At 44.5% G+C, this 19,696-nt stretch overlaps 1 protein-coding gene across 3 annotated transcripts in view; it reads left to right on the forward strand.

Annotated features, from left to right (window-relative positions):
• Positions 1–19,696, forward strand: part of UBLCP1 (ubiquitin like domain containing CTD phosphatase 1) — a 78,541-nt gene that overhangs the window by 55,532 nt on the left and 3,313 nt on the right. For all 3 annotated transcript variants that reach the window (XM_085871225.1, XM_085871227.1, XM_085871226.1), the window contains 3 exons: positions 4,160–4,258; positions 4,414–4,530; positions 5,666–5,793. In XM_085871225.1, the coding sequence (XP_085727351.1) occupies positions 4,160–4,258; positions 4,414–4,530; positions 5,666–5,793 (344 nt within the window). The remainder of the gene's footprint in view (positions 1–4,159; positions 4,259–4,413; positions 4,531–5,665; positions 5,794–19,696) is intronic.

The raw sequence follows: 19,696 nt of genomic DNA on the forward strand, positions 1-19,696 counted from the left end.
ACAAAAGAGTCCATAGCAACGGTTCTTTCTCACACATAACTAGGACATACTATGAACCTACCATACTAGTTTCATGTATATCTGACTCACAGTCTCTGAGATATAACGAACTTCGTTTTTTTATTCTTTTCGACCAGGGTTCATTCAAAGTCTATTTTCTCCGACAGTTTTCATGGGAGCGGGCTGAATTTTTTTTGTCATGGAGGCTGAATGTGTTGCCCACAAACGATCATAGTTTGATTTTTGAATTTCGATATTTTTATTTTTTTAGATTTTTCTGAAAATTTCAAAGGCCCGTTGCTAGGCAACCGAGGGGTCCATAGCAACAGTTCTCAAACGCGCACAACTAGGTCATGGTATGAACCTACCACCAGAGCTTCATCAAAATCGGCCTACGATTAACGGAGTACTGGACAGACAGACAAACAAACAGACAGACAGACAGACAGACATAACGACGGAAAACCTAACAATAAGGGTAGATAGAGCGACTACTCAACAAGAAAAAGACATCGTGCAGAGCATGATACTTGCAAAATCCACCTCCCCCCCCCATCCAAAGGCTGCCATGGATACATAAAATTGTTTATTTCATGAAGATTAAAATTGACAATCTTAATCAAAGCTCAGATCAATCGGATGAAAATTGATTTTTTTCATATTGAAATTGATTTCAGAAGTTTGACCTTGAGTTGACCTTTTGACTTCAAAAATAGTTGGTTTCCAAATTCCGTGATGCACTATGCAATTGCTGCTTAATTTTCAGGTTAAACAGATGAAAATTGATGTTTTTCTTCAGATGAAATTTGCTGATTTTAGATGTTTGACCTTTTTGACATTTTGACCTCAAATAATTGGTGTCCCAACTCAGTGATGCACTATGCAATTGCTGTTTCATTTTCAAGTCAATCGGATGAAAAATGACGATTTTAGAAATGACCTCAAGACGACCTTTGACCTCAAATCAAGAGGCTCATCAATTGAGACTACCTGTACAACTTGGTGAAGTTTTGTGAGGATCGGTTTAAAATTGTGACCTGCAGGCGAATGACAAACAAACAGACAGAATAACAAAATCGACTGACCAATATACTTGAAAAATCTTTGATTTGACAAGTAACATACAGACAAACAGACCTGAAGGCAATACCCTCCCCTTCGGCGAGGGTAACTAGAATGGCACTCGGTAGAGCGTATACCTCCGCCACGCAGTGCCTGATCCAGCAGAACACATCGAGCCCAAGAAAATTTTGAAGTATGCTACATATCGTTTTTGGCCCCATCTCTCGATGGTGAAGAATCGCTTGCAAAATTAAATAAGTACGATATAATATCGAATCAGTTCGTCCTTGTCACACGCACAACTTGTTAACCAAGTTTCGTCCGAATTTGTCCACAACTTTTTGAGATATCATGTTGTATATCAGTTTAGCCCTATCTCTTAATGGTGAAGAAGCGCTTCAAAAAATTATCTGATTCGGATCTTCACAGAAAGTTGAATCGTTTCTTCCTTGTCACACACCCAACCTGTCCACCAAGTTTCGTCCGAATCCGTCTGCAACGTTTTGAGATATCATGCTATATATCGTTTTTGGCCCGAATCTCTCAATGGTGAAGAATTACTTTAAATTCTAGTCGCCAGATCCGGAATTTCACCAAAAATCTAATTTGTTCATTCTTGTCACACACCCAACATGCCCACCAAATTTCACCTGAATCCATCCACAACTTTTTGAGATATCCTGCACACAAACAAAAGACAGGGGTGAAAATATAACCTCGTTCCACCTTCGGTGACTGAGGAAATGATACCACCAACAATTATAAAACCCATTAACCCACGAACCAAACATGCATCTGTGGTACCAACGAACGATCGGAAACCTTAATTGCCGATATCCTTATGGGTCCTCAGACATACCACATTTGATAGACAGAGTTGGGGACAGACAGATCAGAAGAGCATTTAGGCAAACCCGTGAAATATTTCTGCCACCGTTGATAAAAGGGAGAGTGGCGTGACTGGTCGGAGTTCTTGATGGGAATGCCACACCCCACCCAGCCATACACAACCTCCGACTTAGCGTTCCCCCAATTTCTCCTCCTCCTTTTTTTATATATTGCCCCCACCTTTTATCAGCTTGGCCACACACGTCAACGATGTCCCTTTATGCCCTTTCCCTCACACTCGCCATTGACCGCCACTCTGGTCGGCGGAGTGATCCCTCCGTGAACTACCAATGCTCACTGAAGAGACTGCAAGGTCCCGTGACAATGAGGTGGCTTTGTGCTGAAATTTAGGTTTCAAGGCCAACCCAAACTTTTAAAGAGACATTTAGGAGAGGTTACAGAGGTAAAAACATCAATAAATGGGGTCAAACAGGTTGATAATTTCAAAAACAGATATAGGGATGGATGGACATCATCTAACTATTACATAAGCAGCGCATTCCTAATATCACATTTAATTATTTTACGCTTATGCTGAGACATACATTAAAGAACTAACAAATCGTCTTAAGCTTCTTCAACCCCCACGAGGAGCCATTTCCACAACAATATTATAGACACACAAGAACAAACACCAAATGATACAATAAACGAGAGAGTTCATAGAACACCCCACAGCACACAGTCTTGAGAAAATGGACATTGGACTTTATTGGAGGAAAATGAAGAATCTCGAAGTTCTCCTGCCCATAAATGTCAAATTTGATCGGTCGAGGCGGCGTATAATTTTTTCCAAAGTACTGCTGAACTGAAGGTTTTTGGAAGTGAAAACGAGGCAATTTGTGTTCTGCAGTGTTCAAATATATAATTCAATCGAAATAAAATTAAAGTTTTAAAGGCTGTAGAAAAAATAAACAAACAAACGTACCATTGAATTGGAAGTTTACCAACGACGAGACGGCGTCTTTTACACCACCTTATTCGACATGTTAAATTAGTTCTCCATACCTGTTGTTTGTGTCCTTTATGATGTCCCTAAAAACAGTAAGTTCCTGTTTGGAATGGTTTTCAAATTTTATTTTGACCGCCAGGCAGACAGACAGACTGAAGCCATTGCTTTACCACGAGTACACATGCACAATCAGGACGAGACTCCGTACAATTTGCCAAATTCAGAGCCAAAGTACTGCAAAACTGCAGGTTCGTATTTCGATTCGCATTATGCAGTGTTCAAAATATAAAATTCATTTGAAATCAAGTAGTTCCTCAATCAGAAAATGAACACATAGACAGACTTGAAAAGGATTTTAAAAGTTGGATATGGTAAGTTAAAGGACAAATGAATGACAGTTTCAGCCAGCACCACAACAGTCTTGCAAGTAACAAATAATCAACCATGGTACAAGTGTCCTGAGGGGTATTGGCATGGGCTCAGGCTGCGTCCTGAAGGCATATGAACTGCTAAAGTGAGGGTTTGGTCTCCTTGGTTCAGTGGTGACCTGAGAGCACTAACTGTATATATGTCCGTGCAGTGGTTTCCAGCAAGACTCAAGAATGTCGGCAATATGTAAAAACGCGTCAAAACAAATAGTAAATAAAATATCTTAAATGGTGAGTGATCTGCCATGGAACAAAAGAGGGCCTTACCCTTTGGAACTCCAACCCTCTTTTGTTCCCACGAATGGTAAGGCCTGAAACGTCAGCTTCCATTCTCTCCACGGTCGATCAACCACCATTTAATACATAGTATTTTATTTCCTATTTGTTTTTGCTTCTTTTGCCACCCAAGTGGATCACTAATTTTGTGTTGATCTTCGCAATTACCTTGCTTTGAGTCATGGTTGCGAGGTGAACTAATTCTGAAGGTTACAGGTGACTCCTTTCCTCTCAATGGTTCAGTCCACGTCCCTGCTGACCTCTCTACATTTCCCCAAATCTCTCTTTTATGACTGCCCTCCCCGAATCTCTGTGACCGCTGCTCTTCCCCGAAGTCACGAGTGCTCTCCCTGAATCGAGATGGAAAAATTGAGATTAAATTAATAACAGACTCCAAAACAAAATACAACCTGCTGGCCATCTAACACTTTCCCTGCTCGGCCCAATAATGCACTTCCTCAATGGAATTGTCAAAACCAAAATAACATGTCATTTAACTTCCATTTAAAAACAATATTGACCTTTCTCATGCTGTTGCTGTTGTCACCATCAGGAGATTGGTGTGACCACAAATCCGAATTACAAGGTTGCCTTCATGTTGGATAGTGCTGCTATGATTACCGTCTTCACAGCAAAGTATGGCATTGTGGAGGTAGGACCTCAACTCCTCAGATTCCTTTGCTTCTCAGATTGTTTTTCACTAATGCCTCGTATCAAGCACAATGCTTCAAATTCATTTGCACCCCCACTCTCAGTAAGCTGGAACTATAATTTATTTCCCCGTCTACCGTCCCCAACCTTTGGCAGGTAAAACCACTGGGTGTAATCTGGGGGAAGTTTCCAGATTTCTACTCGAGTTCAAACTCCATCATGGTCGACGATATTCGACGTAACTTCCTGATGAACCCGCAGAATGGCCTCAAGGTGAGACCTCTCCTACAAAATTAACCCAGAGGGTACAGCGTTTGTCAGTATTTTGAAGCTTTCAGCCATGGTCAGTGGTCACGTGTTTTTGCTTTGATTGCATTCGCAAAAAATATATATATATATATTCACAAATGGAAAGCTTTTGTTGAGGCCTGCCTACTTTTTATATGCTTGGTGTTGGCTTAATGATTAGGGTGGTGGGCTTTGGATCCAGGGGTCCTGAGTTCAAATCCCGCTCAGCTGTTGAATTAATACCAGGTGGGGTTAACTCGGCCTACCATCCTTCCGAGGTTCACAAAATGAGTGCTTGCATGCTGGTATCCTGTGTCGGAGTGGCGACCCATCTAGGATTGTGCCCAATAGTCAAGGCGACTGCTTAAGCAGCACCAACGCTCTGCACAGAGTATGGTTCCAATATCCTCCTTCTCCTACTTGTTGACTCCACATTGTATGATGGTTGCTTTTAGCAAATGCTTGACTTCTAACATGGAACATCAGTGACGTCAAAATAGATCTTTTGGTAACTTGTTAATCTAAGCATCTTTTAACTGGATGTTTCTTTCAAGAGATCTCGCATATTGCAGTGATTTCTGGGACCCAACCACTGAATAGGGCTGGAATGATGACCAAGATGTATGCACACTCGCCTCTTAGCCGTCGAGCCTGGGTTTAAATCCCGACCCCGTTATAAACTGTCGTCCTGGTGTTTTACAGACAGGGTGAGTCATCAATGTGTGTGCCGTCCCTCGGATGGACGTTAAATGGGTGTCCCATCTGCCGGCATTAGTTTGTGGACGTTAAAGATCCCACTGTGTCCTTCAGGAAGAATAGGCGAGCAATCACCAGCATCCTGAACAAATTCCAATTTACTGCTAGGAGAGGGATGGCACACCGCCCAGTATGACCCTGGCCTAAATACTACTTTGGCAGAACCAACACTCCACAACACAGTACGGTACATTGGGTCGGATTACTGAATAAGGGTTTGCTAGTGGTTTGTCTCCAATTCACATTGAACTACCAATTCTAAATGTGTACATATTGGAGCATGATAAGGTCTTTAATGTGGGACTTGAATGGGATTGCCGCTTCCTGATTTTTCTGCTCATCCTGGATTGTCATCCTGTGCCAGATCAAGCCATTTATGAAGGCGCACATCAACAGAGACAAGGACCGAGAACTCCTCAAGATCTCGCAATACTTGGATGACATCGCCAGACTTCCTGACCTTTCTGTCCTAAACCATAAATATTGGGAAAGGTAAGGATGAGGATAGAAGTCGTGATCACGATGCAGGATTGTAAGTGGAACCCGTTATAGACTTTTTGAAGGCATAAAATATTCTCTTCCTTCCTCAGCATGTTCCTTTTTTACACGTGCACCTTCAAAGTGGATTTCTCCGCTAATATATCGACTTTTATAAATGAAAAGCTCTTCTCCGAATCTTGAGCACATCGTTGCATAACCCTGCTTTACTTGCACTTATATAAACGCTTGAAGAGAAAATGTACAGGAACGAGAAATTTCTGTTATCTGAACGTCTCGAGGAATTTCTGTGACTTCTGTAAATGACTGGTAATATGACACGAAGAGTGATATGGCCTTTCCTTATCCACTATTATTATTAGTTCCCTGCTGGTTTCACCAGAGTGGACTACAGGTTTGCTCTCCGTCCGTCCCACTTGTGGTTTTCCAGACTTTTTTTCCCCATACCCTCTAGTCCAACATATTCAACTGAAACTTGGTAAATGTCTTTGGCCTTATTATAATTCACAGACTGGTGTTTGTTTGTCATGCTACTACTCCTACATTTCTGGGCTAATTACATCCAGACTTGCGACAGAAGATCACCATGACCCCAATTAATGTATTGGGGTGTTTTTATCTTTGCCGGTTGTCTTGGTGGAGGTGAGGGTACAAGTTTTCTATGGAAATGTGTATCGTGTAGCGCCTCCTCCAGGTGGGGGAGGGTATTACAAGTCTTCACCATTTACAGAACGGTATTCCTGTCCCCACGTTTTTTTTCTTTGTGCATACAGAGCTGTCAGTTGCCTACACACTGCCCAAATAAATGCATGCGTCAGAAGAACGTGTTGTATGCTTGGAACAACATAGCCCATAGGGCGGGTACTCTGCAAATTGTGATAAGTTCCCGACAAGTTCGACTTTCAGGGCGTTTCATCAATTTTTCACAATTATGCCCTTTATGAACTGAGAAATGTTGCATCGGTAGGGGTCATATGTATTGCAAAGCAATTGTCACTCTTGTTACACTTGATAGGTATTTCAGCGATATCAAACACAAGTGTTCTAAAAGCATATGTATTGATGCTGTCAAGCCATTCTGGGTGTTTATTTCTCTTCTGTGCAGCAATCTTAAGAGGGGATTGTAATTAGCATCTTTTGCACAGCATATCTGTGGGTGATTGTCACTTGTCCATGAATGCAGAACTTTCCCTTTTCAAACTGGCAGGGAGCAGTGAAGTTTCCCTGTGGCAAAGGCATGAGCTAGGTTCGGTTAGGTAAATATAGCCTTTCGTCATAATTAATGTCTCTAAAAGCATTAATTATTGATAAACCCAGACCAAACAGCTCACGTGGTGCAACGTCCCAATGTCTAGTGACATGGCAGTGAGTGCTCCCTCGTAGCAAACTACAGCTACTTTTATAGCCCCAATTATCTGCACCTTGTAGAGTTGGCCAGGGAAATTTGTAATTTCAAGGTGCCGGCGATAATTCCCCTTCTCTTTTCAAAAGGCACCACGTAATCTTTAATGTCCACCAACTGATGCGAGCAGACAGGACACCCAGCTTAACATCCAGCGAAGGGACTGTGCACTTTCGGATGCAATGTCAGCCTGTGAAGCACCACTTCAACAGTTTACAGTGGGAAACGAACCCAGACCAAACAGCTCAGATATGTATGCTACCTATGCTACCTATATACACAATCATGTTGGTTCTCCCTTCCAGCAAACATATCTGAGACACCTTTTGCAAATCTTACGAAAGGATAAATTATTAACTTGCACCCATCCCCTACTCTTTTGGATGATATAAACACCTGACATACAATGCTTACCTCATCCTGAATGAAGACCACTGTGGTTGAAATGTTGCACTTGAACTTTTGCCAGACAATGAGATATTCATTGGTCAGAGTCCTTCAACATCTGTGCATTTAAGATTCCACAAAACATGCAGAGACGAGAAGGGCATCCAGTCGAGCACATAACTGTGCCCCGTAATGCCTGATCCACGAGAACATATCAGGCCAATTACATTTTTGAAATATGCTATACATTGTTTGAGCCCTATCTCTCAATATCTTTGTTTTCGACTTCCGGTTCCGGGTTTGGAGCGTCGAGAGGTCTCCTTAGGAGCTTTCTGCTGACGATCTCAAAGATAAGTTTCCGGTCGTTATTTGTCCCGTTTTAACTGTTTATTTTTCTCACCTACATGTTACTGTGTGTTCCTAGTTCGGTTTTGTTTCAAAAATTGTGCTATTTTGTGAGTTTTTGGTGACGTCTTACCGGGTGTTTGAGGCCTAGGCCTGAGGCCTACCGATTCCCCTCGGTGTACGATCGTTTTATTTGTTTTTTCTCCCCATTACCTTCAATTTCTATCTTCCCCAATTTCCTAACGTCCCCCATTTCTCCAAACTAATCTATTTCTTATCTTAAAAAAAAAAAACCGCCACCTTTCTCCTGATTCTGCTTCTTCTTCATCACCTCTTCTTCTTCTTCCTCTTATTCTTCCTCCTCCTCCTCTTCTTCCTCGATTTTTTTTTTTCTACAACACTTCCATGACCAAATCTGTTGAAAACTCTCTCAAACATTTATAATCTATCTATAATTCCAGCAACGTGTGTGTGTGTGTGTGTGTTTGTCTTCGACCGCAGTTTCTCGACGACCGCCGGTCCGATCGGATTGAAATTTGCCAGGAATATTGCCGGGCCCCCGCAGATGTGCCTTTTCAAGGTTTGATGTCAATTGGACGAGCGGTTCCCAAGTTACGGCCATTTATCTGACTACCAATGACAAGACACGGTGCTATGATGTCACGAATGACATCACAATTAATGTTTTTTTTTTTGCACGATTGACGGTCCGATCTGATTGAAACTTGCCAGGAATATTGCTGGGGACCCGCGGATGTGCCTTTTCGAGGTTTGATATTAATCGGATAAGCAGTTCCCAAGTTACGGCCATTTATCTGTCCACCAATGACAAGACACGGTGCTACGACGTCACGCATGACGTCACAATTAATGTTTATTTATTTATTTGTTTTTTGTGAATACATTTACAGAGGGAGGGGCGAGAGAGGGGGGAAAGAGAGAGGGGGCATCACAATTCAAGAGAGGTGGAGAGAGGAGGGGGCGAGAGAGGGGGGATGAGAGTGGGGGAAGTGAGAGGGGGGCGAGAGAGGGGGTGAGAGAGGGCTGCACATACTGGCACTCACCTACGGGCCCGCCCCTACGGGCCCGTACTAGTAATAACAAAAACGACATCTTATAATGCTTCATCTTCCTCTCTCACACATGTGGTACTCTTTACTGTTTCAGAATGCACTACTCTTCTGCTATTTTAACAGTCTGCTCTCATTTCGACCTCTCCTTCATTCCTTGCCAAAAAAAATCCAACTGTTAGTGTTTCTTCTCTCCATTCTCTGAATTCGCTTTTATTGCATCCATCAAGAATTGTGTTAAATCGCATCTCTGACCAAAAACTTAAAAAAAAAACCACAGTCTGCTATGAATGTTCGCTTTCCATCAACCATTCTTTTTTTCCAACTTCAGTGCCAACTCACCCCTCTCACCCCTCACTCTCAAAGCAACCATCCCACTCTTCTCCCTCCAAGCCTCCCTCTCACCTCTCTCAAAAATTCCCCCTCACCTTTGTCCCACCATTCATCCCCCTCACTCATCCTTCTCAAAGTTGCCCCCCCTCTCATCCACAAAGCTGCCTCCTTCCACTGCCCTCTCACCTCCATCTCTTCACTCCACCTCCTCAAATCCTCAACTGCCTTCTTCCCCCTCTCTTGTCCCCCCTCTCCCCCAGCAACACAGAGCAGTTTCTCCTCCTCATCCGGCCCCCTCCCCTAGCTATTCTGCAATCCCCCACACTCTTTCAACAACACTGCTTACCTCCCCCCCTCGTCCCTTGCCCTCCCCTCCCCCTCCCCCCCACGCCTGCACCCAAAGCCTCCTCCCCTACCTCTTCATTAAAAGTGTGGACCTCAAATATCCGGGGCCTTCGCTCAAACCTTTCAGATCTTTCCATACAGGTTGCCACTGACAAACCAGACATAATCTGCCGAACAGAAACTTTCTTCCTCCAAGACGTGTCTGACTCCCAAGTATCTCTCCCTGGTTACTCCCTTCTCCGGAATGACAGACCTGAGCCTCGTCCTGGTGGAGGAGTTGCTCTCTTCATCAAAGACTCTATTCCTCACTCTCCATGCACTGCTCTCACTCCCCCACACCCCCAGGAATACCTCTGGCTACGGCTTCCCCTCCACTCCCACCTCATGTTTATATGTGTGTACTGTACCGTCCACCGAACAGTGATGACTCCATCTACACCTCACTATCCGAAAACATGGACCATCTTCTATCTTCTCATCCAAACTCTCTCTTCCTCTTATGTGGCGACTTCAATTGTCATCAGGATAGTCGGCTCGGTGTGGGTACCTCTCTCACCTGTCATGGCACCTCAGCAAAAGCTTTCTGCGACTCATTGGGACTGTCTCAATTGGTGAACTTCCCAACCCAGATCTCAACCAATGGTACTCCATCTCTTCTGGATCTGATTGACAAATTTCCCTGACAATATCTGCTGCTCTTCCCTCCGCTCCAATCGGTTCTTCTGACCATATCCTTGTCAAAGTGGACATCTCTCTGGCTATTATCGGAGAACCACCTCACCGCCGTGGAGTCTGGCATTTCACTCAAGCCGACTGGCAGGGTCTCCGAGCAGCCATCAAACTCATAGACTGGTCTCCTATCGCTACTTTCTCCAACATCAACTCATCCTGGGAATTCTTTAAAAGAAACTTGCTCTCCCTCATGCACAGATTTATCCCCTCTCGTGTTCAGTTGTCCTACCCTTCCTCCCACCCTTGGTTTACTGAAGCTTGTGGCGAGGCATTTGTCCTGAAACAACTTGCCTTTGCCTCATGGAAAGCAAACCCAACTGAGGGCAATATCAGTTCCTTCCATAAAGCTCTGAACAAGTGTGTATCTACCCTCAGGAGAGCCAGAAAACAACATCTTTGTCATCTCAAGTCTGAACTCTCAAACCACTTTCCCTCCTCAAAATCCTGGTGGCATCTAATCAAATCTGTTTCTGGTGTATGTTCCCCCTCCATCCCCTCCCTTACCTCAAATGGCCGCACTGCTGATACCGCACGTGAAAAAGCTGAATGCCTAAACTCGGTGTTTGCAGCTCAATCTTGTGTCAAAAACCCATCACTTTCTCTACCCACCTTACCCAGTCGCACCCAACTGTCCCTGGACTCTGTCCTTTTCTCCTGACAAGGTGGAGAACTTGCTGTCAAACCTCGACTCAGATTCTGCAACCGGTCCAGACGGCATCAGCCCACGTGTCCTCAAAGCCTGCTCTTCTGCTCTTGCTCACCAACTCTCTGTTCTATTCACCCTCTCATTTGCTCAAGGTCATCTGCCATCTGCTTGGAAATCTGCAAACATTACTGCCCTGCATAAAAAGGTGCAAAAACAGATCCCTGCAACTACAGACCAATCAGCCTTCTCCCAATCATCAGCAAGGTTATGGAATCCATCATCGCTTCAGACATGAAATCCTTCCTCTTCTCCAATGGCTTGATTTCCGATCATCAATTTGGTTTCAGACCAGGTCACTCTACCCTGGATATGCTGCTTCTGCTCTCCCAACAATGGATGGAGGTCTTCATTGCCAGACAGGAAATCCGAGCCGTATCCCTGGACATATCACGTGCTTTTGACACAGTCTGGCACCCTGCCCTACTCACCAAACTCTCTTCCTATGGTATCCAAGGCAATCTCCACTCGGGGCTCGCAGACTTCCTCTAATGTCGCAGTCAACGTGTGGCCCTAAATGGAGTTATTTCATCCCCGCTTCCTGTCCAGGGTGGAGTTCCTCAAGGTCGCGTTCTGGGCCCTGTTCTTTTTCTGGTTTTCATCAATGAGCTCTCCGACTCTCTGGAAAATCCTCTATATCTCTTTGCTGACGACTCCACCCTCTGCCGTACCATCGGTCATCCCTCAGACCGGCAAACAGCAGCTTCTTCGCTCACTGCAGATCTGGATAAAATCACAAACTGGTCCAACACGTGGAACATGTCTTTCAATCCGGACAAATCTCACACTCTCACTATGTCTCTTCGAAAGGTCCGTTGAGAAAACCCACCCATCCACTTTCTAAACAATCCCCTGGAAGAAGTCCTTTCTTTCAAGCTTCTGTGTCTCACTATCTGCCATGACCTTTCCTGGGAAAGCCACATTTTAAACGTCGCCTCCAAAGCCAGTCGCCGACTGGGAATCCTCCGTCGTGCAAAGTCTTTCCTCGGCCCTCCCGAGCTCCTGACCACTTACAAAGCTTTTCTCCGTAGCCTGATGGAGTACTGCTCTCCCCTCTGGGCTGGTGCTCCTTTCTCCCACCTTTCTCTGCTTCACGCTGTAGAAACCATGGCATTTCGGATCATCGGCATCTCCTGCAATGAAGCTGAGTCTTTGGGCCTCTCACTCAATCACCGCAGGTTGGACGGTGGTCTTTCTGTCTTCTACCATCTCCTCTCCAGCCTTGCCCCCCTGCTCTCTCTGCGATTTGTCCCCACCACATTTCCGCAGGGCGCTCAAGGTCTGCCAACAACCCCCTTCTGGTAAAACTACCAAAATCACGAATCACTGCTCACCTTCACACTTTCATTCCACTTTTTTCCCGCCTTTGGAATAAACTCCCTCACTCTATTCTTTCCCATTCTTCCCTCCAGGCTTTCAAAACAGCTGTTCACCACCACCACTTATCCTCGATCTTTTCTACCCCCGATAATCCACCCAAGCCTACCTCCTTCAAATTCCCTGCCTTCCTTTCTGAAAGTCCCTGTAATGTCCATCTTCTATTCCCTATGTTCCCCGTCCCATCCCTCTTCCTTCCACAGATCTCCTCATGTGTCTGTTCCCCACTGTTTTGTCCTTTCCACTCTCACCCCTCTTGTCTCATGCCCCCTTGATGTGTGTTGCGTGTTCGCTCCCACACGAGCATCGACAAGGTATACAAATTTTTTTTTTTTTTAAATGGTGAGGAATCGCTGAAAACATTATCGGAGTTGATCCGGATTTTCACCAAAATCGAATCAATTCATCGTGGTCATACACCCAACATGTCCACCAAGTTTCATCAGAATCCGTCCACAACTTTTTGATATATCATGCTATATATCGGTTCAGCTCTATCTCTCAATGGTGAGTAATCACTTAAATTATCAGATCCAAATTCGGATCTTCACCAAAATGAATCAGTTCTTCCTTGTCACAAACCCAACATGTCCACCAAGTTTCGCCCAAATCCGAACACAACTTTTTGAGATATCGTGCTATATATCGTTTTTTGCCCTATCTCTCAATGGTGAAGAATCACTTAAAAAATTCTAGTAGTCGGATCCAGATGCGGATCTTCACCAAAATCTAATCAGTTCGTCCTTGTCACGCACCGAACCTGTCAACAACACAAACTTTTTGAGATATCCTGTACACAGACAGACAGACAGAAAGGGGTGAAAACATAACCTCCACCCTTCGGTGGCTGAGGTCATGAATGCTGATTTATAATAATGTCAAGAAAAATATATAACTCGTCAAAAAATATATATTTTTACATACTCTCTTTAAATGTCTTTTAAGTCAACATGTGTCAACAAGAGAAATGTGGAAGGGCAAATGGTGGTAGAGTTTGCAAAAAGAATGGAAATGGCAGTGGTAAACACGTATTTCAAGAAGAAGGAGGAACACAGGGTGACATACAAGAGTGGAGGAAAGTGCACACAGGTGGATTACATCTTAAGTAGGAGATGCAACCTGAAAGAGATTAGTGACTGTAAGGTTGTGGCAGGGGAGAGTGTAGCTCGACAGCATCGATTGGTGGTCTGTCGGATGACTTTAGAGGTGAGGTTGAGGAAGAGAGTGAGGGCTGAACCAAGGACCAGATGGTGGAAGCTGAAGGAGGAAGACTGTTGCGTGAAATTTAGGGAGGAGGTGAGACAGGCGTTGGATGGTGGTAAAGATGGGTGGGATGATTGGGCAACGACAGCAGAAGTTGTGAGGGAGATAGCTGGGAAGGTACTTGGTGTGACATCTGGACAGAGAAAGGAAGATAAGGAGACTTGGTGGTGGAATGAGGAAGTACAGGAAAGTATAAGGAAGAAGGGGTTGGCGAAAAAGAAGTGGGATCGTCAGAGAGATGAAGAAAGTCGGCAGGAGTACAAGGAGTGGCGTCGAAAAGCAAAAAGAGAGGTGGCTAAGGCCAAGGAAAAGGCATATGACGAGCTGTGTGAGAAGTTGGATACAAAAGAAGGGGAAAAGGATTTATACCGATTGGCAAGACAGAGGGACCGAGCTGGGAAGGATGTGCTGCAGGTTAGGGTGATAAAGGACGCAAATGGGAATGTGCTGACGAGCGAGGAGAGTGTGTTGAGAAGGTGGATGGAGTACTTTGAGGAGCTGATGAATGAAGAAAATGAGAGAGAGAGAAGGTTGGAAGAGGTGGAGATAGTGAATCTGGAAGTGGGGTGGATCAGTAAGGATGAAGTGAGGACTGCTATGAAGAAGATGAAAAGTGGAAAGGCGGTTGGCCCAGATGGTATACCAGTGGAGGCATGGAAGTGCTTAGGAGAGATGGCAGTGGGGTTGTTAACCAGATTGTTTAATAAAGTCTTGGAAAGTGAAAGGATGCCGGAGGAGTGGAGATTAAGTGTGCTGGTTCCGATTTTCAAGAATAAGGGTGATGTGCAGAGCTGTGGAAATTACAGAGGGATAAAGTTGTTAAGCCACACCATGAAGTTGTGGGAAAGAGTAGTGGAAGCTCGGTTGAGAGGAGAGGTGATGATCTGTGAGCAGCAATATGGGTTTATGCCAGGAAAGAGCACCACTGATGCGATGTTTGCTTTGAGAATGTTGATGGAGAAGTATAGGCCAGAAAGAGTTACATTGTGTGTTTGTGGATTTAGAGAAAGCTTATGATAGGGTGCCAAGAGAGGAGTTGTGGTATTGTATGAGGAAGTCGGGAGTGTTGGAGAAGTATGTGAGGATCGTGCAGGATATGTATGAGGACAGTGTGACAGCGGTGAGGTGTGCGGTAGGAATGACGGACCGGTTTAAGGTTAAAGTGGGATTGCACCAAGGATCGACTCTGAGCCCTTTCCTGTTTGCAATGGTGATGGACAGGTTGACGGACGAGATCAGACTGGAGTTCTCCATGGACCATGATGTTCGCGTGGATGACATCATGATCTGTAGGGAGAGTAGGGAGCAGGCTGAATTGAGCCTTGAGAGGTGGAGGTACGCACTGGAGAGAAGGGGAATGTTAGTCAGTAGGAGTAAGACGGAGTACATGTGCGTAAATGAGAGGGAGGGTGGTGGTATGGTGCAGTTGCAAAGGAGTTGAGGTGGGGAAGGTGGATTGGTTTAAATACTTGGGATCAACTGTCCAAAGTAACGGAGAGTGTGGGAGAGAAGTGAAAAAGAGAGTGCAGGCAGGATGGAGTGGGTGGAGAAGAGTTGCAGGAGTGATTTGTGATAGAAGGGTAGCTGCAAGAGTGAAGGGGAAAGTATACAAGACGGTAGTGAGACCAGCTATGTTGTATGGGTTGGAGGCGGTGGCGCTAACAAAAAGACAGGAAGCAGAGCTGGAGGTGGCAGAGTTAAAGATGCTGCGATTCTCGTTGGGAGTGACGAGGATGGATAGGATAAGAAATGAGTGTATTAGAGGGACAGCGCAGGTAGGACGGTTTGGAAACAAAGTGAGAGAGGCGAGATTGAGATGGTTTGGACATGTGCACAGGAGGGAAACGGAGTATATTGGGAGAAGGATGTTGAAGATGGAGCCGCCAGGCAGGAGAAGAGGAAGGCCAAAGAAGAGGTTCATGGATGCGGTGAGGGTGGACATGCGGGTGGTTGGAGTGTCAATGGAAGATGTGGAGGATAGAGCGAAATGGAGACAGTTGGTCCGCTGTGGCGACCCCTAACGGGAGCAAGCCGAAAGATGAAGACTCTCTTTAAATGTCTCGAACAGCATTAATTAGTGATTTTGCAAATCAAACTTATTCTGGCACTTTAGACAAATTTATTTATCATGCCAAAGTATCCTCATCTGAAATAAGCAGGCAATGCATGATGTACGTCACGTTGCTCGATAGCACCAGGTCCAATAGCATGTGGAGGGTCATTCAGGAATTGAGAGGCTGAGATTCTTCTTAGCTTGGAGCCATGCCAATAGCAACACAGCAAGCGTCTCTCACCCCATTAATGCTACATTTAGCTCGGTAGCTGAGCTAAATGTAGCGTTAATGGGGCAAGTTCAAAAGGGAGTACCCCTGAATAATAGACAGCTTGTTCTGTCATGGTTGCTTTGCTCACAGTTGGGTCTGATGACCAACTCACTTATAGTTGGGTCACTGCATGTCTGTGCACTGCAGTAGCCACACCCTGGGCCTTTGCCTGAGCTGGCATATTAAACTGCGTGGAGTCGGTGACAAAAGATGAGTTTAAATGGGAACCCAAACGCAATTTTTTTTCTTCTTCTGAAAACCACTGAAAATCATTCATCACGGTCTAATTTAAAAGGAAAAAAAAGTTTTGAATTTTTTTTTTGCCATTCACAAAATGTTTTGAAAAAGCCTGTGTCGATTTTTCTGGTTCGCCAGTGACGTCACACCTGGAGCCCACCTTGATCCAAATGGCGGCTTACATAGACAAACCGTATTTCAAGCTCTGATTTCGATCCTGATTCCACCGTCATTAGCAACTCTGAAGGTTCTCAGTATGTAGAAACTGATGAGTGGGATTTTGAATAAAATATTGGAGGCAAGCTCCAGTTTTATAGTGATAGAAACGCTTTCGGGGAAATTGTGCAGCCGGATAATTTTGAGCCTTGTACGAGCGATTCATAGGAGGATGGCGTTTATGAAGACGGAGGTGTTAATCGTGAAGATGAAAATGCCGGTCACATGTTCACTACAGATTGGTGGCTTTTGTTTTTCCGTTCAATTGACGGTTTATAAGGGATTTCGTATTAATTGATAGATCATTTGTATTAGAGCAGAAATATCCGTCATCTCCCGACAGCCAATACCACAGACAAAATGGGCTACGAATGCTTTGTCACTCCGTTGCAAGCTGACCAGGTATCTTGTATGTTATGGGATTGTCCCGTTTCTTACTTTCCTCGGATGCCATTTGTGTATGCCGTCGTGCTGTGCTGTGCTGTGTCGTATTCATGCTCTGGTGCCATGCCGTGTTCATGCTATACCGTGCTGTGTCCACGCTGTGGGGCCGTGTTTGTGATGTGCTGTCGTGCCGTGTCGACGTCCTGCCCCTATTGGAGGGGTAGTGGTGATATGGGGGAGTAGGTGTGAGGTCGTTGTGGGTATTGTGGGGGTGATGGATGATGGGGGATTGTGAAGGGGGGGGGTGTTATGATGGATTGTGGAGGAGGGACCCTGAAAGTTTCAGCTTCATAGGTCAAATCCTCTGAGCAGTAGATCATACATGTACATACTTTCTCTCCACCATAAATAGATGGTGGTTAATTTGATTTGCAGAAATTTGTGTTAATGATAATTATTTTCAAGTGCTCTTGTAGTAACTGAGAGGAAATGGCAAGAGGTGTTTGATTCACCACTCGAATCGTCAATGTGCATATGATGGTAGCTCGGTAGAGATGGTGTTACAGTTGAGCGACGGCTGTTTCTTCCGCTTGATCGTAGGGATGGCATCCTCTCTCAATCGTAGCAGATAGCCACAAGATCTCGCCATCTCTGTTGTTTTATTACAGTTCTCTGCAACATGTTCCGAGTACAAAAGCGAACATTTTGGAGCCGGGATCCACACTCAGGCATTTGACACACCTGGTCCAAATCCGGGCAGTTGGAAATCAGTCAATCGCTTATAAGTTAAGGTTATAACTTCAAATAAAAGCTTTTGCAATAATATATCTGTGTTTGTGTTTATGTGTACTTGCAGAGTACCCGCCCTATGGGCGATCATGTTCCAATGACGTTCTGTTCTGACGTTCTGACGCACACCTTTATTTGGGCGGTGTATCGGCAACTAACAGCTCTATATACACTACCCCCCCCCCCCGAAAACAAACACCGGTTGCAGGCATGGTTCACCATGCCCTCACTGCCCTGGAAAACATGTGGACAGGAATACTGTTCTGTAATTAGTGGAGACTTTTAATACCCTCCCCCACCTGAAAAAAAACACCCCAATACATTAATTGGGGTCATGGTGATCCTTGATAGCAAATCTGGATGTAATTGGCCCAGAAGAGGAGGAGGATGCCTCGTGTTGGCTTCATCGTTCGGGTGGTGGGCTTGGGATCCCCAAGTCCTGAGTTCAAATCCTGCTTGGTTGTTGAATTCATACCAGGTGGGGTTGACTCAGCCTGTCATCCTTCCAAGGTTGGCAAAATGAGTAGCAGCTTGCTGGGATGATTGAGCCATTTGAGTATCCTGTTTTGGAGTTTTGACCTGTCGAGGATTGTGCCCAATAGCCCAGGAGACTGTGTAGGCAGCACCGATGCTCTGTACAGAGTATGGTCCCAATGGATGGAGGAGGAGCAGCATAACAGACAAACCCACAAACAAACACCGATCTGTGAATTATAATAAGGGTGTGTGTGTGTGTGTGTGTGTGTGTGTGTGTGTGTGTGTGTGTGTGTGTGTGTGTGTGTGTGTGTGTGTGTGTGTGTGTGTGTGTGTGTGTGTGTGTGTGTGTTTTGTTATGTCTGGCTTCCTTTTTGGGACTCTAGTGCAGTAATTGGTCTTTATTTTGATTAGTATGAAACCATCTCTGTTTGTATTACGCCAACCACCAAGGACGTATCGACTCGGCATATTTGTGGAAAATCGAAAATTATTCGCTGTTCGAGTTAAAATGTAATCCGTAGATGGTGCAAATTTGGCGGTCGACTTCCTGGTGCGACGTCACAGCAAAGCGTGAAGCAGAAGACTAAGATTGACTGTTAATTGCAAAATTACCAACTCTATAAATTGGGCAAAAAATTCATATCAATTTTGTAGCCTGTCAAGGGATAGATTAGCGTTGAGGCGTTCTGAGCATTCAGGTTCCCCTTTCAGGAAATGTTTTCGAAAAGAAACCCCTGACAGCAAGCTACGAGATAGCTTAGGAGTATGCTGGCAGAGATGCTCAGATGGATTACAGTATGCAATAGCCAAGGAGTCTGGCTGGGTCAAATGTTATGGAAACTGGAGCAAAGTCGATGGCGTGCTGTCGCTAATCCGCACGCTTCCCATAAAAAGCAAAGTTGAGAGATGGCAAAAAGTTAAAATAAGAATGACCCAATATCAAATTTTGAGGTTAAATGTTTTTTGTTTTTTTTGTTTTACTGGTTTGACTCCTTTGACATCAAATCCCCACCCCCTGGGGCATGAACTGTGGGTCAAACCCCCTAAAAATCGTGACATATTTCATACGTCCCCCAATGTCGATCGCATAATACAAAATGTAATTGAGGCCAAAATTTAAATGGCTCTTGTACCTTCTTGTCATGTGATGATCATAACTACCAAGTGTGGTGAATTTCTGCACAACCCTTTGAGCAGATAGCATGACAGACAAAAAGATGTGTGACTTTCCACAGCAGAAAGCATGGGGATAACTAGGCATCGCTTCACTGACGGGTATAATCAAAAGAAAACTTGTAATTCACAAACATGTTGTACGTCGAACTGTGAATCAACCCATGAAAAAGGATTTTATTTTTACAACACATAATTGTTGTTGTTGCTGTGGTTGTTGTTTGTGTGCTCTTTCCATGTACTTTTGATTATTTCTCTATTGCTTTGATAAGTATTACTCAATAGAATTTTGTGTACTCCTTCCATGTGTCACGCACGCCTTATTACAAAGGGTTCTTGC

Source organism: Eptatretus burgeri, chromosome 2 (genome assembly GCF_056783735.1).
Source record: "Eptatretus burgeri isolate ZD-2024b chromosome 2, Ebu_testis_v1, whole genome shotgun sequence".
Lineage (NCBI taxonomy): Eukaryota > Metazoa > Chordata > Myxini > Myxiniformes > Myxinidae > Eptatretus > Eptatretus burgeri.